At 34.8% G+C, this 22,428-nt stretch overlaps 2 protein-coding genes across 2 annotated transcripts; one reads left to right on the plus strand and one right to left on the minus strand.

Annotated features, from left to right (window-relative positions):
- Positions 1-13,278: 13,278 nt before the first annotated feature.
- LOC143532167 (2-Cys peroxiredoxin BAS1, chloroplastic) lies at positions 13,279-15,952 on the plus strand. Its single transcript, XM_077027294.1, has 7 exons — positions 13,279-13,532; positions 14,287-14,358; positions 14,500-14,581; positions 14,700-14,779; positions 15,230-15,355; positions 15,463-15,576; positions 15,663-15,952. The coding sequence occupies exons 1-7, from the start codon at positions 13,335-13,337 to the stop codon at positions 15,777-15,779; spliced, it is 789 nt and encodes a 262-aa protein (XP_076883409.1). The 5' UTR covers positions 13,279-13,334; the 3' UTR covers positions 15,780-15,952.
- Positions 15,953-17,304: 1,352 nt separating this feature from the next.
- On the minus strand, positions 17,305-21,508 carry LOC143532168 (cytokinin riboside 5'-monophosphate phosphoribohydrolase LOG7-like). The gene is made up of 7 exons (XM_077027295.1): positions 21,381-21,508; positions 20,519-20,616; positions 19,186-19,216; positions 18,527-18,626; positions 18,380-18,450; positions 18,025-18,168; positions 17,305-17,442 (listed from the first exon to the last, which is right to left on the minus strand). Exons 1-7 carry the CDS (start codon positions 21,489-21,491, stop codon positions 17,347-17,349), a joined length of 651 nt encoding a protein of 216 aa, XP_076883410.1. The 5' UTR covers positions 21,492-21,508; the 3' UTR covers positions 17,305-17,346.
- Between the last annotated feature and the right edge of the window lie 920 nt (positions 21,509-22,428).

Consider the following 22,428-nt stretch of genomic DNA (forward strand, 5'->3'; position numbering starts at 1 on the left):
AATAGCCTATGGTAAATCACAAGGCCTTATGAAAGAAAGTATGTAAGCGCGTGTACATGTATATAAAGTTTGTATGAAATAAGTAAGAGTAAATAAGGTATGAATACGTATCTTCGGATGCGCATGAGTAAGGATATGAATGTATTGTATGTTAAATGATTAACTAGAATTCACTCAGCGTAGCTGACTTTTAGTATGCACGCAGACAAATAGGTTGAGGCAGCTGGCTTAAGGAGGGACACAGGGCATGGACTGAAGAGACTGGCATCCATGATGAAGTGTCATGACCATTTTAATTAACTATTTATGAAAAGACAATTTGTATGTTAAGACAAGAATGAATGTTTTGTAATGTGATGTTTGAAGTTTTTAATTATTCCGCAAGTTTTTAATTTACTCTGATTTTAGAACTGTGTTTATGAGTAAATCCAACACCAAAGTAGGGTTACCGGGAAAGGGGCCTTACATTTTAGAACATGTGCCCTCCTTCATACACACTGCATTAGATTTTGCTAACCCACAAGGCCCATGCATCATTGATTCGGTGACAATTTTGTATAACTCAGGTTCAGTGTTAGGATTTGGTACAGCTGCGGAAATGTAACGATCAAGATCCTCGGGTATAATAATTTTATATGCTGCAGATACCCAGATAAGTATGTGGCAGTGTGGCAACCCTCGTTTTTGAAACTCTATCGTGTATAGATCTGAATGAGAACATAGATCTAAGCGTGAGCATGTGTCTAAATATGCATGTACTACCGTGTCATAAAACAGTATAATAGATCACAAAATCTTACCAGCAATTACAGGTCCGAAAGGTTGTTTACATTTGAGATACTTACGGAATGCCTCTACCTTTAGCTTGAAGAGCCTACTAATAATGTCTGGTCGGTCCTGAGCCTTCAGACATGAAAACTGATTCATAAAGCGAACATTTCTGGCCTCTTGACGTTACACGTAAAGGTTATGAAGTACTGAGGATTTCCGTACACACGACATATCGCCAACGCGTCGTGATAGTGTTTGTACATATATCTTGGACCTCCGGTAAAAGACGATGGCAAAATAACACGTCTACCGACACTATGCCCATCCGTGTCTCTTTTCGACATAGCATCATATATTCCTTGCAAAAACTCGCTTCTAAACAAATTTTGATTTGAACGAATGTAGTCAAGCCGGCTTTGCTCAATACAAATATAAGCATCTACCAAGCACTGTTGGAAAAGACGACCGCCTCTTAAAATTACTGAATAATGAGAATGCCTATCATGTATCATAAAGCTATATTACATGTTCATCGTCAAATTCTTATTTGTATTATCCCCAATAGATGTAAGGCGCATATCAGGAGACCAGCCACGTTCACCATAAATAAACAAAAGCGGATACTGTAATGGCATGTACAAACTATTTAGCTTATTTATACGTTGCGGATGACCATCTTTTTGGTGTACAACAATATCAAAATCGTTAGCACCCGATACGGTTTCATGTACAATTGTCCCTATAGTTTTAGGTGCAGGCATATCGTATGACGCTTGCCTAACAGAATTGTACAGACATACGTGAAATTCAGGAACATTGTTTGAGGAACAAAGATCCTGAGCAGTACGAAACAACTTCACTAACTCATTATGATCATCCAAAATATGAACTATAGATCGTATTATGTCCTCCTTGAAGTCACCGTCATCTCGTTGATCAAATTGCATAAGCCTATTACGTATCTCATTGGCTGTATCTTAGACATACATCTGTAAAATCTAGGAGGCTGCCCATTTTCTGGGCACATACTACCAAGCCAATGAGAAATTTGACCCTGAACCTTAAACACATATGGAGCCGAACCGTTATTAACTGAACGGTCAACTTTCGCACCAAATGAAGTAATGGCTACATCGAATTATAGGCATGTATGCAGTCAAGATAATCTTGTCGCTCAATAAGGTTTTTCATTTGGTTTGGCGGATGAGGATGTAATGGCAAACGAACACGAACACCTCTACAACATTGATTATACTTAGGCCTTCTACTAAGCGAGACCGAACTCAGTCGTTCATCATTCCAGAATAGAGCACCACAAAACTCACACGACAAAGTACAGTCTCCCAGATCGTTAAAGCATGAACTGGCTGAAGTCGAGGCAGACAAAGAAACGCAAGGGTTAGACCTATTCCGCAGATTGTCACGCGCGTAAGTAAACAAAGACGTACTAAAGCTGGTTGCAGCCAAACCCAAAACACAAGTTACATGACCACTTATTGTGTCATTAACGGGTGACGGACCAGACGCGCTAGCCGAATGCATATCAGAAACTAATGACGAGTGGCTTCTTTTTTGAGACAACAGAGATTGGTTAAGATTGTTAGATGAGGCCGACATAATAACTTAAAAATTCGCTCAATAATTTTACGCTAAGACGGATTTATAAAAGCTTTAAATAAATTACTACTGTTTATGAACTACACTTAATTAAGAGAATATCTATAAAAGCATAAACTTTCAATAGTCTAAATTTATTGTATGACAACTACGAGCGTACCTTTACACGCAGAGAGTGAAAGCCACAGCAAATCCAGACTGAGATCAAAGACAATGGAAAAGCATAAGTGAATTAAAAAAAAATAACCTTTGCACAACCAAAAATTAAACAAACAACCATGGTACTGGTAAACATGCAGCATAATTCAGCACACCTTAACCACAAATTTCAGCACACTATGACAGGAAGTTACAGGGTTATTTTTTAAGCAAAAATACATAATTTACAGCACCAATATATAACAATATACAGCATGTTGAACGCAAATTAGCAGCATATTTCAGCACTAATTAGCAGAATATTTCAGTACCAGCATACAGCAATTTCAGCAGCAATATACAACAGTTTCAGCAGCATACAGCAATTTCAGCACCATCATATATGTATTTTTTAACATTGATAAACATAAAGAACAAACACAAACACAAACATATTCATTTTCTAAATGAGCGAATACAAGCACGGAAAACATCCTCGGTTAGCTGTTCGTGCGCGTTCGATGTTTCGACTAACGTAAAACGAACAAACAAAACATAAATATATTATAAAAAAGCAAATAATATATGTATATAAACGAAGACGAACTTAGGCGCTGCTTAAGTACACCCCCTAAATTAGCATATATCAGTACTTAATACAACAACTTACGACAACAACTTTTTTTAAACTTGTTCGTTTTGGAAAACATCGCTCTTTAATGTTGATAAACGCAACATGAAGCTGTGAAACAGTAACCAGAAGGAAACGAATTTTTTCATTATACCAAACTTTATCGGTATACAAACCTCAAAATAGACTTGCAGTCAACTTACGGCAACAACTTTTTTTTAAACTTGTTCGTTTTGGAAAAGATCGCTCTTTAACGTTGATAAACGCAACATGAAGCTGTGAAACAGTAACCAAAAGGAAACGAATTTTTTCATTATACCAAACTTTTTCGGTATACAAACCTCAAAATAGACTTGCAGTTAAAAAAAATTGCATCTACAATCATAAAAAGTTTAACAACATATAGATATTTAATAGGAACCAGAAAGCCCGGTACAGAACCATAAAACCGTACTTTTTCGTTAAAACGAACTATTTCGGTATATAAACCTCAAAATAGACCTAAAGTACTAAAAAAAGCAACTACAACCTAAAAAAGTTGAACAACATGGAGGCCCGGTTCGAAACCACCAAACTGCGGTCAAACCGAACTTTATTGGAAAGCCCGGTTCGGAACAACCAAACTATGAACAACCTGAACTTTTTCGGTACCGGGATTTTTCGATAAACGTCAAACGAACAAACATAACATAAATAAAACAAATAGGAATATTGGTTTTAAATAATCCCAACTATGCCCTATTGGTAAATATCAGTCCCAACTTTACACTTGCCTACTGACCGTCCCAACTATTGATGTATTTGTTTTTAACGGGCCGCGACTAACGGATGTTAACTCCGTTAGTGATTTGCTGACGTGGCCATCCCAGCTGTCAAAAAACTTCTTACGTGGCAGATTACGTGGCGGCTGACTGTGTATTAAGGATTATTAAGATCTTTTTAAGTGTAACACAAACAAAAAACAAAACAGATTCCTCTTTTACTCAACGAAGAACAAGCCCTAATTTCTTTAGACGAAAAACAAACCCTAATTGCTCGACGATTGAACTCCGATGGGTGATAACATCAACATCGACTTCAAGACTGGTGGGAAATTTGATGTCAATCCTCCAAGATTAAGGTATGTTGGGGGAAAAACAACATCATTAGGGTTAGATGTTGATAAGCTTTCATATTTTGAGCTACTAGGTTATGCAATGGATTATGGTTCATATGTAAAGAAAGAAGATTTGTTCTTGTATTGCTTGATACCTGGTGATGGTCGGGTTAAACTGTTAGATAGTGATGGAGTAGTAAATGAGATGGCATCTTTGGTTGGAGCTGATGAAAGGTTAGTTATATACGTTCAAACTGAAAAAGCTAAGGAAACCGAAACTATAGCCAAGTAACCTTGAATCCCAGCCCACTACCCCTCAAGCCCAGCCAACTAACACTAAAACCCAACCCACTACCCAAACCCATTATTCAGCCCAATAACCCTCAAGCCCAGCCAACTAACACTGAAGCCCAACCCATTATTCAGCCCACTAGCCCTCTATCTCATCCAACAGTGCATACTAACCTTCAATCCCAGCCAACCATTTCTGTAACACAAACTAGATCTTGCTTGAGCCCTAGGAGGTACAGCAAACTTACAGCAAGAAAACAAGTAGACATCACCAAGGCTAATGCAAGAAGACAGTTAACTCCAACTACCAAATTTGAACTACCACCAACTATAAATACTTCACCACCAATTGATTGTAGCTCAGATGAGTCAGATGAAGACTGTGATGATTCTGATGATGAGTCTTACAATGTAAATTTGGATGATGATGGATCTGATGATGAAGAACTGAGAGAGTCAATTGTTGCAAGAAAACAAGTACATGAAGAGGTTGTTGCAACCCAAAAGAAGGTGCTTGAGGAGTGTTTGAAAGAATCTGGAGATGCTGGTAAATTGGTTGAGGACTGTTTGAAAGGAGGTGCTGATGCAGGGCCCTCATATTTAGATACATATAGTAGTTATGAGGATTCAGATGGTGATGTTAACTCACCTGGAGAGAGTGAAGATGATAACATCAGAGGGAACAAGTACAGACAAGATGTTCCAGTTGTAGGTAACCAAACTAAGTGGGACAATTTCAAGTGGCTTGTTGGAATAAGGTTCCCTAGTAGGGATGCTTTTAAAGATGTTATTAGGAAATATGCTGTGACAAATGGTAGAAATCTACTCATTAGTGACAGTAACAAGAACAAAGGCGGGAGATTAGGTATCAAGTGTGTGGAAGGGTGTCCATTTAGTTTGTATTGTTCATTTCATAAGGGCAAAAGTTGTTATATTGTTAAAGGAGTAAAGGGCAAGCACAACTGCCAAAGGAACATGATAAGGAATAGGCAATTGACTTCTACCTTCATTGCTAATGAGTTTTTGCCAATGTTCAAGACAAAACCAAACTGGTATGCTAAAGACATTCAAACAGCTGTTAGAGAAAAGTATAAGGTGATCATAAATAAATGGATGGCTTATAACGCCAAAAGGAATGCTTATAAGAAGCTTCATGGGTCCATGAGGGACCATTACAGCAAACTAGCATCATACATAGCAGCTTTAAGAAATGCTAACCGAAGTTCAACATTTGAACTCCTAACTGCCCCACCAGGGTTCCTAAGGGAGGATTCAGATGCATCTTCATCATTGGAGTCTTTCTTCAGGTACAATTTCATTTTCATCATTAGATAGTAATAAATTATAAATTTATCTTGATCATTAGAGTTTATTTTTCAGGTTGTTTGTGTGTTTTAATGGTTTGAAGAAGGAGTTCCTAGCAGGTTGTAGGAAGGTTTTATGCCTAGATGGGTGTTTTCTTAAAACCTTTCTAGGAGGTATTTTACTGGCTGCTGTAGGTAGGGATGCAAATAACCAGATGTATCCTGTAGCATGGGCTGTTGTTGAAGGTGAAAATAATGACAGTTGGGAGTGGTTTATGGATGAGCTGAGGAAATGTCTGGAAGTCAGTGATGGTGGAAAGGGTTGGACACTAATCTCAGACCAACTAAAGGTATATCTATATTTTAGGTATGTTAGTTGTCACATTTACATAGACATTCTAACATTTATAATGATATGATAGGGATTGGTTAATGCTGTACATTTGGTGTGGAAGAATGCTGAACACAAAAACTGTGCAAGGCATATCTTTGCAAACTGGCATAAACAGTACAAGGGTGAAGAGTTTAAGGAAGTTTACTGGAGGGTTTGCAGGGCTTATACTGAAGCTGATTACAATGTTGCTATCGAGGATATGTTAGAGTTGTCACCTGATGCAATGGAAGCTTATGTCAAACAGAATCCTAAATGTTTTTCAAGGTGTTTTCTTGACACTCATACAAAATGTGATGTAATAGTCAACAACATGGCAGAGACCTTCAATGGAACCATAGTTCAGGCAAGATCTAAGCATATCATTGACATGTTAGAGGATATTAGGGTTTCAGTAATGAGTAGGCTGACTATAAGGTACACAAAAATGTTAAAAAAAGATGTGATTGTGTGTCCTAGGGTGCAAAAGAAGCTTGATAAAAAGAAAAATTGGGCCCATAAATGTAAAGTATTCCCATCATCCCCTACTGTGTTTCAAGTAAGTGATTTTGATGATGTTTCAGTGGATATAGGTAACAAAACATGTACTTGCAGAAGGTGGGAATTATCTGGTATACCATGTAAGCATGTATGTGCAGTGGCAGGTTTTATTAAAAGGAATTCTGAAGAGTTTGTTCATGAAAGTTACCTTAAGGAGCAATACTTGAAGTCTTATCAGTTCACAATTCCACCTTTGCCTAGTGAAAAGTATTGGCCAGTTGTATATTATCCTCTTGACCCACCTCCAGTCAAAGCTATGCCTGGACGACCAAAGAAAAACCGAAAGAGAGATCCACATGAAGATCCCAAGAGACCAGGAAAGTTGACAAAGCATGGAGTTGAGATGAAATGTAGTTATTGCAAGTCAACATTACACAACATAAGAAAATGCCCTGAAAAGGCTAAGGGTAAAGCCATTGTTGAAGGTGGTGGTGTTAAAAGGTCAAGGGGAAGGCCAAAGCGGAGGTCAACCAAAGCTTTTGAAAAGTCAACTCAAGCTTCTGAAAAGTCAACTCAAGTTTCAGAAAAGTCAACTCAGGTAACACAACAGTTATCAGGTTCTAAGAGGAAGGGGGTTGCCAAAAGGAAGGTTCTATCAAGCAAAGAAAAAGTCAACTCAAGCTTCCCAAAAATCAACTCAACCAGACTAGTCAAGTCAACCACAGCACTCAACTGCTTCTAAAAGGACAAGGGGGGAAGCACAAAGGGGAAGGCCAAAGTGAATGATGCTTGATGGTAGGAAGATCTCATGTTTTTTGGTTTGATGAATGAAACTTATGGTTTTTAAACCTTTGAATGTATTTTGTTAAACTTAGCTTTTGAACAACTATGTATAATGGTAAACTTAATTTATGTGTTTGATGAAATTGTGTATGCATATCATGTTTGTAGTCTGTTATACATTTTGTTAAACTTAGAATTTTGTTTGTTTGTTTAGATTGTCCCTTGACTAGTTGTAGCAGGATGTGTTTATTCTGGTTGCAGCATGGTCATTTCATTTAGGGTCAAAATGGTCATTTATGAACATGTCATGCATGTCAAGAATGTGTTTGGTAAAAAAAGTTTGGATAGATTGTGGATATTTGGCCAGATTGTGCATGTTTGCAGCAGATACTTGGTCAAATTATCAAAATTGTATACAGCAGATGTTATCTCAATTGTAGTATAGCATGTGTATGTTTATAGATTGTGGACATTTGTTAGCCAGATTGTGGACATTTATCTCAAATGTTTGTTAAAGTTTGGTCAAAAATGTTTGCCAGATTGTGTATGTTTGCAGCAGATGCTTGGCCTATGTCATGTATATAGGGTCAAATGGTCATTAATGGGCATTATACTTGTAGGGTCAAAATGGTCATTAATGCCCATGTTTGGTCAACTTATTGCAGCTGCATAAGTATGTCTGTTTAAATTGCAGCAATAGATATGCTTATAGGGTCACAATGGTCATTAATGGCCATTATGCTTATAAGGTCAAAATGGTCAATAATGCACATGTTTGGTCAACTTATTGCAGCAACATAAGTTTGTTTGTTTAAATTGCAGCAGCAGACTATGCTTATAGGGTCAAAATGGCCATTTATATTGTCTTTGTTCCAAGTGGTCATTTATATGCAAAGGTGTATTGGTTTGTTCAAGAAAAACCAAGGTTTTTAACTTTCATTGCAGCTTTCATTTATACACTCATGAATTACTGGTTTTTAACCTGCTGTTTGACTTTTTATTGATGTTTTTTTAAGAGCAGTTTGACTTTTTGTATATGATGACTGACTTGTTTTGTTACAATCAACATTAGGGGAAAATGCAATAAAATAAGATTAGATTAACAACCAAGATTCCATAACAAAGATTAGATTAACAACTAGGATTCCATAACAAAGGTTCCATACATTAACATTACTAACAAAGATTCCATAGATTGCCATTAACATATATTTCACATATGTAATATCAACCATATAGCTATGACGACTACTAAACCTAAAACACATATAGTCTTCCAATTGGACTTCATTGACAACTGTTGTTTCAGGTTCCTAATCTCTTCTTGCAAAATAATGATCTGCTGCTTCAAATTCTCTATCTTCATTTCTTCAAATTCTGGATCTTTTCTTATATTGCAGTTGCAATGTCCACGTTGCTTCAAGAATTCATCAATTTCTTTTTTCCACATGAAGAATTTACAATCTTCGTTCTACTCATAAAATCAATTCAACCTAATCAGATTTGTAATTAAAAGCATGATACGTAAATAATCGTACTTACTGGCCATAAAGGGCAACCATAAAACTCATCCCCATTTCGAACACTTCTACGTCCAGCAACTCTAGGAATTGCAAGGATATCATGATTGCAATAGACATTTCCATCAGCATCTAGCTTAAACCTTTTAGGGTTTTTCTTGCCACGAGATGAAGAAGTGGATGATGAGCTCAATTCCATCTATCGATTGTTGTTCAATTTGATTGATTTGGTGTTTAGGGTTCTTCAATTCATCTGATTTGTGTTTTAGGGTTCAAATGGTAATAACCACGAGCCGGAATTATTTAAATAAAGTGCCAGTTGACACCTAAGATCTTAATACACAGTCAGCCGCCACGTAAGAAGTTTTTTGACAGCTGGGATGGCCACGTCAGCAAATCACTAACGGAGTTAACATCCGTTAGTCGCAGCCCGTTAAAAACAAATACATCAATAGTTGGGACGGTCAGCAGGCAAGTGTAAAGTTGGGACTGATATTTACCAATAGGGCATAGTTGGGACTGAACAACATGGAGGCTCGGTTCGAAACCACCAAACTGCGGTCAAACCGAACTTTATTGGAAAGCCCGGTTCGGAACAACCAAACTATGACCAACCTGAACTTTTTCGGTACCGGGATTTTTCGATAAACGTCAAACAAACAAACATGACATAAATAAAACAAATAACATACGTAAATGACAATTAACTATAAATATAACTAAAATAACTAATAAATGAGTCGAGCCCGAGATTGAAAATTACTCACGAGCCGAACCTGAGACCAGACAAGCTCAGGCTCTGCTCAACTACAACCAGTTCATATTCAATCAGTGAAAAAGACTTATATCTTGTATCTTCAACTAACGCATTTAATTCCAACTACAAATGATTTGCAAATATAACCATTCACATAATGCAATTTAAACATCAATCAACCATCCAACAACATAATGCAATTGAAACATCAATGAAAAACTGAAGTCAAATTTCGAATCAAGAAAAACTAAATTAACAACAATAGGAGCAGAAATGCAACTCTCCAAATAGCCCAAAAATTATACCTAATTCAAACCACAAAAAAAATTAGAAAGAAATCATCTTGGAAAAAGCCCTAAAATATAATACCTGAAAGCAGAAACCAGCAAACAAAAGATGAAGCGACTGAAGAGGAGTAACACAACATGCAGTATAAAGCATAAAACCAAAGAGCCAGGTGTGATGGACACGTGCATAAAACCCACGACAACAACTGTCCTACCAAAAATTTCAAAAATTATAATAAACAGGTTAAAAAAAAAACCTGAATGGGATTCGAACCCTCGCGGCCAACAGCAGAACACAGTATGTGGAAACGGGAACGACCATCTGAACCATCATTACAGATAGTGTTTATCCTTAAAAAACAAATCCTATATCCTTAAAACTAAAGCAGACAAACAGATCTTGTTGCACCAAGATTGGATATTTATCTAATTGATTAATTACCAACTGTGAAATGGGTTGAAGAATTTATTTTGTTTTAAAACCTTTTTATCTTTAATACTATATTTCCTACATACCCTAACTTTTTATATTGTAAACTAGACCGACTAAAAGTTTGGCTATACCGAATGGCGGTACCATATCGAACAAGACCCCTACCGATTGAATCCTCGTAGAGTTCCCGCCGTAACACGCGGGCGCTCCTACTAGTATATATATATATATATATATATATATATATATATATATATATATATATATAAATTTTAATTACGGTAATTTTATGTATTTTACAAATAAAAAATCACTATACGTATATAAGTAACATACTTGTTAGGCTCAAGGGCGGATGTACCATATGAGGAGGGGTAGCCTCCGCTACCCCTCAACGTTTTACCGGTAGTGTAAAAAAAATTTTTTTGGTCGGTTTTCGTGTTTCGTTACCCCAGAACAAAAAAATAGCGTTACCCTTATGTATTTTAAGCCCGACCAATTTAATAATTAAACCCAATAAAAGCCCAAGCCCAAACCAAAAAACCCAATAACCCAAATAATACAATAAAAAAAAAGAAGTAGACTACTCTGCACAGCCTCTGAACCTCACAACACTGTAACTAACCACCACGCTCCACCTCTAGTCCGCCCCCTATCGCCAGTCCACCACCAGCCACTCCATCTCCGGCCTCTCCATCTTTCCGGTAAGATTTATTGTATTTAGGGATTTAGGGTTATGTTTAAATTGGAAGTAATTTGGGATTTAGGGTTTATGTTTAAATTGGAATTGATTAGGTATTTAGGGTTATGCTTAGATTTGAATTAATTAGGGATTTAGCTTTTAGTTTTATGTGTAAATTGGAATTGATATTAGGTTTTCAGTTCAAATTTTGTTTAGAGAACTTTGAAGATGAGTAAACAACCTCTTATTAGCAACCTTTTTAAACGTCAAAGTAAAGAAAACGATGACATCGGTTCACCGCCAAGTTTAAATATCCCAACTTCAAGTTCAAACATGTGCGACTCTTTTATTTTCTTATTTAATTAAATATTGTGTTTATCAATATATGTGTTGAGCAAACTTTAAAACTACTCATTAACAATATATGTTTGATATGATCGAGAGATATCAATAAAATCATTGTATTAATAAGTAAATAAGTTTGAATAATTTCACAATATCATTAAGCAAACAAGTTTATGTTATTTTGATACACCCACTATAAACCAACTTGTTTTGATTAGCTATTTCGAATGGGTTTACTGGGCGCCGGTACGCTTGTAACACGAAGCCGAGCCCGGGACGCGCCAAACGCGTAACCAGACGCATGCATGAGAAAAACGCGTTATTGGGCTCCGCTACGCGCGAAACGCGTAATCAGGCCTATGGAAACCGTAAAATTTTTTTTTTCTTAATGCACGGTTATAATTTTTTTATTTTACGCTAGCCTTGCAATTAGTTTCTAGATTCGCCACTGGTTAGGCTCATGCGAGCATAATCAAGTTTGAGTGTTTGACACGAGCAACTCGGGTTTTAACCTTAAGCTCGTTTATTCTCTAACTCATTTTAATCATTTTACAAATTGATGTCGAGTAACTTACAATCGCATTAAGCAGTTAATATCGGCAATATATCGGTGATATATCGTCGATATATCGATTATCGGACCCCTGCTATAATATCGGTTATAATATCGGTTCCGATATTATCGGCGATAATGACCGATATATCGCCGATATTTTGCTCTATAATATCGGTTATATCACTGAGTTTCTCGGTTGGGTCATTTTTTTTATGATTTTGCTTACCTGGTTCGTTGATATGACTACGATATCTCCAAAAAGGATTTACGACAAAAAATTCCGACGCCGGCGCTATAATTTCTGCCGAAAACAATGAAACCGGCGCCGGAATGGTTAAAGGAGAAAGAACCGCGCTGCAATCAGTGTGAACGTGATTCTTTAACTTTTAGGTTGATACAAGTTTAGTGTGTGACATTTAAGCCCTCTCTTTTTACCAAGTTTAAGTAAGGTGTAAATCAATTTGTATATTATAAAAATTAACCCTCCTCAATTTTCACTAGTTTAAATTTTGGTCTTTAAACTTATAAATTTATACATATAAAGTATAAAACTAGCATTATATGCTTATAAAAAATATATCAGGGCCGGCTCCGAAAATTGAAAAAAAAAATTGGGCCGAATGCGAAAAATATTTTGGGCCTTACGTAAAAGAGTATTTTGTTGGGTTTAAATAATTTAATTTTTAAATTGGCTTCCTTAGTTATGATTTAGGTTGTATAAAACACTAATATATAAAAATAAGCTTAAATATGTCTCAAATGAGACTAGAACCCACAACCTTTCGGTTGGAAGTCAAATCCCTTTACTTCTAGACCAAGTTAGTTGTTATGTAATTGAGTTTAAACATTAAGTATACATATAGTTTTTCATAAAAATACATATAATTTAAAAAAAAATCAGGCCTAACGGGTAGTCGGGCCTATGGCCGTCGACCACTCTGCCATAGGCCATGGCCGGCCCTGAAGTATATATATGTAAATTTATACATGATATTAAAATTACCGATATATCACCGTGATAAACGATATTTCATGTATCGGTTATCGACCGATATCCGATATTTTTCCGCATTAACCGCGTAATTCGCATGATAACTTTGTATAGGTTTCAAGCTACTAGATACACACACACCCATGTGTCCTAGACTCCAACCCACCTAACCCTATCTTCATTTATCCTTGTCACATCCCATCTCCTCCTTAAAACCAAACCCAATAATCAACACAACACCACACTACCAGGAGTCCAACAATGGCCACTTCATCTGCTTCTGCATCTGCAGCTCTTCTTTCCTCCTCAAACCCTAGGTCTCCAGCTTTCAATCATCCCAAACTCCAAACCCTAAGCTTCTGCGGTTCTTCTTCTCTCAACTTCCAATTCAAATCCCTCCGCTCCGCCGTCTCCGTCCGCCCGTCCGCCGCTCGCCGGAACTCATTCGTCGTTAAAGCTGTAAGTACTTCCTTCACCTTAACTTTATCTTCACACGACTGTTGTATATTTATTTATATACGTTAGTCATAGCATTGTATTGTTCGCTAGATTCGTGCGATCGGCATTGTGTTTTGCGTCTCAATTTTGACCTAATTAGTAATTACTGTGTTTTAACCTTAATTTCGGATGATAATCGATTGCTGATGGATTTGATAATTGATATAAGCAAAGCAAGTCTAGTTCATACTCGCTATTAATTCAATATCAGGATTGTAGATTTACTGAATTAGGTGATATCTTGTCAATCGGCATTGTGTTTTAAGTCTCGAATTTGGCCTAATTACTGTTTTTTATCATATTTTCGGATGATAATCGATTGCTAATGGATTTGGGATTAGTAAAGCGAGTCGAGTTCGTATTCGCCGTTAATTCAATATAAGGATTGTAGATTTACTGATTTAGGTTATATCTTGTAAATTGGCCCTTGGTTCTAATTGGATGAGGATGAAGGAATAGGTTATTGCAAATGAATAATATATTATTATATTCTATATAACTTTAATATCTTAATAGCTAAAGCAACTTTTATGATCACATACTGATTAATTAGGGTTTATGCGGTAAATGTAGCCCTTTTGGATCTGAAAAAGATGTAGGATTGTTTTTGGTGCATGACAGATGTTTAAAACAGGGGATTGAATAATGCTGGCTATCAATTATGCATTGTTTTTGTTAGCTATCACTCGTTTTGACTTTTTGTTCGTGTGTGCAGGGACTGCCACTAGTTGGAAATCAAGCACCAGACTTTGAGGCTGAGGCTGTTTTTGATCAAGAGTTCATCAAGGTAACTTAAGTGACTTATGATGTATGATTGTGGAACAATATGTCATTATGATGTATGAGTGAGCTGTGAGTGTTATGGACCATGAATTTTTAACTTAAATTTTGAAAATTTTATAACTTTGCAAGTATTTTGTCATTGCAGGTTAAGCTATCTGACTACATTGGCAAGAAATATGTCATTCTCTTTTTCTACCCTTTGGACTTCACTTTTGTTTGTCCAACAGGTGAGTCAACTCATTACTTGTTAAGCGCATTAAAATTTAGATATAGTTTGCAGACGAACATGCAGTTAGCTGTTAGTATTTTGCTCCAAAATGTGCTAATCTCGTATTCTTAATGCAGAAATCACTGCATTCAGTGACCGGTATGCAGAGTTTGAGAAGATTAACACCGAAATATTGGGTGTTTCCGTAGACAGTGTGGTAATTGTTTCTCTCAATGCTACGCAACTTTTGTTATGGTATATTACCTAATAATCATCTCTAGCAGAAGTAAGGCCAATGTTTATCTTTTCATTAGAATATACGGTACTTGATTTTGTTTTATGTTTTTGCTTAAGAACACATTTTAAAGGTGATCACAACATGGTGCACATGGTTTATTTTGTTATCGTGCTGTTCACATGTGAAAAGCTGGTGATCTGTTGCTGCCGTGATAGGGTATTTGAGTGAAGGGCAGTTTAGTCTTTTAGTTGTTTTTGGTTTATTTAATTACTAGGTTAGAAACCCGTGCATTACACAGGTTGAGTAAAGGAAATATTAAGTAGTTAGTAATGAAGATTTAGGAATTTATGAAACGGTATTTTTAGATAAGATATGCTTTATTTTTTTATTTTAAAAATATTTGATTATTGCTCTTTTCTTTTTTTGCAGTTTTCTCACCTTGCGTGGGTCCAAACAGAGAGAAAATCTGGGGGTCTTGGTGACCTAAACTACCCACTGGTTTCTGATGTTACAAAATCTATTTCCAAAGCTTTTAATGTATTGATTGAAGACCAGGTACACACTTGTAAACTATTTATTAATCTCTGGGCTATCTATATATAAATAATTATTTACTATGTCAGTCACAATGTCGGTCTTCAGATTTCAATTTTCAATTTCAGGGAATTGCATTGAGAGGACTCTTTATTATCGATAAAGAAGGTGTTATTCAACATTCAACAATTAACAATCTTGCCATTGGTAGAAGTGTTGATGAAACATTGAGAACACTTCAGGTATTACATACATAAAGCCCTAATATTAATATTTTAAATGCGTTAAAGAGGCTATTGTTGAATGGGTGTCTGTATTTGTACCATAGGCATTGCAATTTGTACAAGAGAACCCGGATGAGGTGTGCCCTGCTGGATGGAAGCCCGGGGAGAAGTCGATGAAGCCCGACCCTAAGGGCAGCAAAGAATACTTTGCAGCCATATAGTTGTTTAGTGGTGTTTTTAGTTTTATTGAATTGAATTTTGGGAGTATTTTGTTTTTCGGGGTTGTAAACTTGTTGAAAAACAAGAAATGTTGATCTGTTGTGTTTTATGACATACATCAAGTACCTTGTTCAAATGGTTTGGCGTATTAGATAAAGATTTGAGATGTTTTGAATTTGGTCAGTTATGAAATTTATTTATGAATAAAAGCCATTATGTTTTAGTTAATTGAACGTATGTGATTTTGTTGAGTTGTCCTTTGACATGTAAACGGTAAGTTATTAGTATTTAATATTGTTACTTCAAGTTGGCTTTTTAAGGACTTCTTTGGTGGATTGTAGAAATACTCCAAAGGAGTTGGTGTTAGACTTGTCAGTGATGAAGCTTGGACATACATGTTGAGGGTGCCGGACTCAATATATATACTAAAATTCATAAATAGGGGGGGTCAAAATTTTGGTAGAAAATAGGTCTAACTTACACTTTGTATGAAAATTTTCAGCTAAAAAAAGAATAAATTTATACCACCGATAAAAAAAATGAAGGGGCAGGAGCCACCACTCTCCCCAACTAAGCTACGAACTGAGAAATGCGTTGGAAACTTCCAATGACATATTTTTGTCGATAATATATTAGAAATGCGTAAAAAAGTATTTTATGTAACGATGATTTCCTACGCATTTCCAACGGAAAATGGCGTAGGAAGTCGAACAACTAATTTCAATTTTCTAGTAGTGAATGTTATCATAGTTCACTAACTACTTCATCTTATTATGTTAATTGCACTTTACTTCTATCATTATCAGTGGTGGTCCCATGAAAAAATTTCACATGGGTCGAAAGAGGGTTGGTGTCAAATTTTTATATGGGTCGATATAGATTTTAGCATATATACACCTTTAAAAAAATTTCACAAGGGTCGGCCGACACCTACACCAGGTGTAGGTCCGCCAATGATCATTATTAGTACTTATGGATGGTTGTTATTTCGCTTAGATTCTCTTAATTCTATATTTTCCACATAATAAGATATTTTTGAAGCCAATGGTTTCAATAGCTTCAAGTCCTATTGGAATTTACTGGGTACGTTTGATTGTTTGATTGGGTCCCTTGAGTTTACATTAACAGCTACAAGTGTACTAATATATGGGACATCCAATTAGGGGTCGGGTTTTCTTATGTTGTTGGACTTGCAAACTATTTTTAATATAATCTTGACGGTTGTGTGAAGTGAACACATATATTACCCATAGAATGCAGATATATAAAATCATAGTATACAGTTTATAATATTTACAACACAACTAATTAAGGTTTTAGGAAACAAGATAGCCACAAAATGTAAACATAATTAAACTTGCAAAAGTTTAAAATCAAAGCATCATCTCCATATCATATACATGGAATTTCCAAAAGTACTAAACCAAAACAGGCACCATACCGGTGGAGATGCACCATTTCATAAGCTTATATACATAGGCATTTGCAATACAAACTGATATATATACCTAAAGCGTGAGCATATATATAACCTGACTACTAATGTCACCCAACAATAATTGCCGTCTTTTACGTCTCAACACCATCCTCGGGTACATAACTTAATCTATCCACCTCGTCCCAAGTCAAACTCGCTGCGATTTCATCATGCTCGGGAACGAATTCCTGATCAGATCCACATTTATGTTTATATTATAAGATGCACTGAAGGGTGCTTGGATATGTGTTTTAAAAGTGATATTGAGTAATTATAATCATATAACGAACTCTAGTAAAATAAGTTGTAGAAGATGGTGTGTACATATATATTTATGTAAAGCTTGATTAGACTTGGAAGCCTAGATGAGCCTGTTACTTGTATACATAAAAAACAATTAAATCTCATGTTCGAAAGATGCATTACTAGTCGAGCTCGAGCTATAAAATATGACTCGAAATGATTATAGTTATAGAAGTAGTTGTATACACACACCATAACAATTATTATTCTTCATATTTGAAAAACATTTCACTAGTCGAGCTCGTTAGGCTCGAGCTTGACTCTTTTAATAAAGAGAAACAATATAAGAATTATATTTACATATTAGGAGTTAGGATTGTGTATAAAGACTCTTTATTTTCCATTAATAGTTACTATTTTTAACATTCACTTCAAGCTTCTTGGAAACACCCTTCAACTATATTTTCAATTTCTAATTACTAGCATACATAGTTGAAAATAGTAATTTAGTTTTTCAAATAACAAACCTCAAGCTGTCTAACCAACTGTTTGGCAGTTGGAGCTGAGACGATAATCCTACGAGCAATCTGTGATATAAAACCTTCATCAACAGCCTTGTCTATAAATGACAACAATGAGTTATAGTAACCCTCCACGTTCAACAGACCAACCTAAACATGATACACAAAACAAGATACCGTTATTTATCTGTCCCCACAAAGGAATAAAAAAATAAATAATAAATCAGGTATAAAATTTGAACAAAAAGGTACCCTTTAAAATTCTTCGAATATTGACTACTTGATTATCAATAATCAATTAACATAATGTACAAAATTTTGTGCATAATGTGCACCGGCTTATGGGTGTTCATTTTCTTACCGGTTTATGGTGGATTTTGAGCTGAGCCCATGTGATGACTTCGAATAGTTCTTCAAGAGTGCCATAACCACCTAAGAAAATTCACAAAGTGAATATAATTAATTTTCAAGATCTTGAATCGTTATGAAATATTAAAAGATATCATACCCGGGAGAGCGATAAAGGCGTCGGCTTGACAAGCCATCTCAGCTTTTCTTTCATGCATATCTGCCACCGCTCTTACTTCACCAACCGTCTCACCCGTTATCTGCAATCATAACGTTTTTCGTATATTACATATAAAAAACAAGCATTAGATTTTAAATAAAAGTAAAAGTCTGCGGGCTAAATGAATGCCATTCTTTAAAAAAAAAATAAAAGTTAGAAAGTTTAAATTTTTATGGATGTTATTCTTTAAGAAATAATAAAGTTACAGAGTTTGAACTTTTTGGATGATTAAATGGTTGTTTTTCATTAGAGAAAAAAAGTAAAAGTTAAAAAGTTCGGATTATTCTACAATTTCAACTAAAGTGAACCAGTTTAGTTAGAATAGAACCAGCAGCCAAAATCAAATAGACACAAGAAGTTGATTTAATGATTTATTTACTATTTATGATTTATGGTTCAAATAGAAGAAATGCAATTTGTTGATATTGATTTGAAAAGTGAAGTTGGGTAAAATGCAATTTGTATGAAGACATGCCCAATGTACTATTACTAACCCAGTACAACTTTTATTGATAGCTAATGTACAACTCTCAGTGCACAATGTACAAGTCACAACAACAAAAAGAAGAAAACTTAGATTTGAAGGTTTCTAAATATACCTCTCTGGGCATTAGAGTCCTTGGTATAACCCTGCAAGAAACCAAAAAAGATATCACATTAAATCAAGGTTGTACAGTACAACTTGGAAGGAATTACCAACAATACCCTTCTAGTAGTGATATGTTTAGGCTTTAGAGGGTGTTTGGATTTTCTTATTTTACCTCCTTATAACTTTTTATTAAATTAATAAGTTATAAAAGTGTAAAGGAAACTTTTTCTTTCAGAATATAAGCAATCACAAACACCTTATTACTTTTCAAAAAGTTAATAAGTATAAGTTGGTGTATAACTAGAAGGGTAAAATTGGAGTCTTCTCTTTTTATCAAGATTCAATTAAAGTAGACATTCTTGAATCACTGTCTAAAAGGTTTCACACTTTTTATAAAAATATTTAGAAATTACTTGACTTGTTTTGCCTTTTTATGAACAAACTGACAGAAAAATATGAATGTTTTCATTAAATCTATGTAATGATCAAGAAACACTTTGTTTTATACAATCCAGCATGCTTTTTCAAGAGTGGGACTATGTTTTCAATCTTTCACAAAACTAAAGATGCCAACTTTTTTGAGAACTTGATGTGTTTGTTCAGTTTTTAACAGGAAAAAGGTGAAAATAATAGCTTGATTAAGTACAAATATAAGAGTTTGTCAAGCATTTGATCCCATGACGTCTGCAAAATCCGGTTTTGCATAGAATACTGTGAAACTTTGACTCTTTAAAGTCAAAGTTATATATGCTAAAGTTGCAATTAGTAATGTTATTCTTCATCTTCAACCTTAACTCTTATCTCATGAGTTTATTACATGCTGATATAGAAAATGTGCTAACACTTACACCGTCTCCATACATCATACGATTCGTATATAAGGTTATATATATAACGTACAACATTATAATGTACACATGCATTTATATGAGACTTATAACTTCTGCATAACACACCATTGTCTAATCTATTAGTATATTATTTTTAACATATCATACGGAGCCGTAATGTTTTTAACATATCATACATGCCCGTATAAATTTTTCCACATATCATACGGGTCCGCATAAGATTTTCCACGTACATATCATACATTATAAGGTTATACCGACCATGTGACATATGAAAAACGCTAAAATTACATGTAACATTGTAACTACTATAGTACTATATAACTTTACCTATAAAATCTTTATTTCAAGAAACTTAATATCTATATTTCGTTTCAAGATAGAAAACTTTACAATCAATTTGATGATCAAAATAAAGAATAAGCAACTTGTGGTATAGATACATTTGAAGTCTAGAGAGAGAAATAGGAGAGAGAGAGAGAGAGAGCAAACCCTAGAACATGGCGGCCACCATCATGAACTGCCTGAGAAACAAGACCCATGAGACCCACGCTGCCACCTCCATACACCAAATCAATTCTTCTTTCCACCTGCCAGTAATTTCATTCAAGACATGACGTACATTGTGTCACTTCACCAATATTACGTACACAATCAAGAAAATAAACAAGAACACCCTAGCTTTTTCAAGATTTAATTTTTATAATAAGTTAAACCGGTTTCATTGATTGATGTGGAAAAGCTGAAAATAAGATTAGCAAATGGGCATTATATATACTAAGATCGCACGTTTGGTTCCCCATTCATTGGCACACACCATTCAGTTTGCTTCTTACAAATAATTTTATTTTTGGTTTTCTTACAACCTCCCACCATAAATTAAACGAATATCATGCAAGAAGGCTGCTCAACTGTTTTGTCATGCCAAACATAAACCCTAACTTCCATTCTTCATTCATCACCACATAATCAAAGCACAATAATCTCAAAAGAATATTGAAATATGAGTCTTTGGGTAGTTGGTTGCTTTTACATGGATGAAATAATGCAACAAAAAAGATACTTTTTATACAATGCATGATCAAGTATAAAACTTTATAGTGGTATAAAAAATGGGTTCTTGAAATCTTGATGTAACATTCAAGAAGCTAGTTTGAAAAAAAAAAAGATAAAAGAAAGGAAACATTGGTGAGCTTTGATGATCAAGAACGGCATGGCGATCGACTTAAAAATGGGTTATTGAAATCTTGATGTGATATTCAAGAATGTTGTAAAAAAGAAAATGGGGTACGTATATTTATGAAATTAGAAAAACGTATGAAGATTACAAAGACCAATCATATGATATATATACCAGTTCTTTGCCAAGGTCAATAGCAGCTTCCTGGTAACTTGCTTTCTTTCCTGAGCTGCTTCCACAGAAGACACATATTCTCTTGAATCTTGATCTTGCTTCACCTTCCATCTCTCTCTCTAAAAGTACTTGGGAAGAAGATGATGTGCTTAGGGAGGAAGAGGGGAGGGGGTTAAGAACGAAAATAATTTGTGTGAATGTTGTATAAATTTTTGTACCAATAAATAGATTTAGAACAGGGAAAATCATCATAATAAGTTAATTAATAACCTTTTTACCAATCTAATTAATAAAAAAAAATTAAATGACCAAGAGTGTTCATGGGCGTTGCCCTTTGGGCTTTGGTGAAGGTTTTCTCAGATCGGAAAGTGTGTGTATCCTGATACGATGAATTTAGTCACTAGCCCATTTTGAAGGATTCGTTGGTCTTGCAAAAGAATATAATATATGTGTATTTATTTATAGAAAGTTATATAACTCTAATTTCCGAGTCAGTTTTGCTCCATCACAAGTTTGATTCAATTTGAAAAGTGTGTTGTTAAACATACTTCCTCCTCGTTTTACTAAATAGACTCTCTCTCTCTCAAGTTTTACATTAATAGAATCCAAACCTTTGTTGTTTCTTTTTTGTCATTTTGTTACATTTTTTTATTGTTATTTTTAAAACACATTTTTTTATTTTCTTTTATATATTTGAAAATGATTTTTTTTTTATTTTTTAAAATAACAAAAAAAACAACTTTTATTATTTGAAAATAAGTTTTTTTTTCTATAATTGTTTTGTTTTTTTAGATAGCATTTTTTAGATAGTTTTTAGAGATAGTTTGTATTTTTTTAAAAAGAAATTTCATATTTTTTTAAATAAAAAATATTGTGTATTTGCGTAATAAATAACACAAATTATATTAAGAACAAAATATATAATGATATATGTTAATTAATAATTTAAAATAGAAATAATGTTAAAAGAGGGTAATATGTCAAATAAAATTATTAAAAGAATAAAAAGTTCAGGAAAGAGGTATGACAAGTAAGGAGACAAGGTACG

This window comes from Bidens hawaiensis, unplaced genomic scaffold (assembly GCF_021521415.1).
Source record: "Bidens hawaiensis isolate Kalapana, Puna unplaced genomic scaffold, B.hawaiensis_p1.1 tig00009385_1, whole genome shotgun sequence".
In the NCBI taxonomy this organism is placed as follows: Eukaryota; Viridiplantae; Streptophyta; class Magnoliopsida; order Asterales; family Asteraceae; genus Bidens; species Bidens hawaiensis.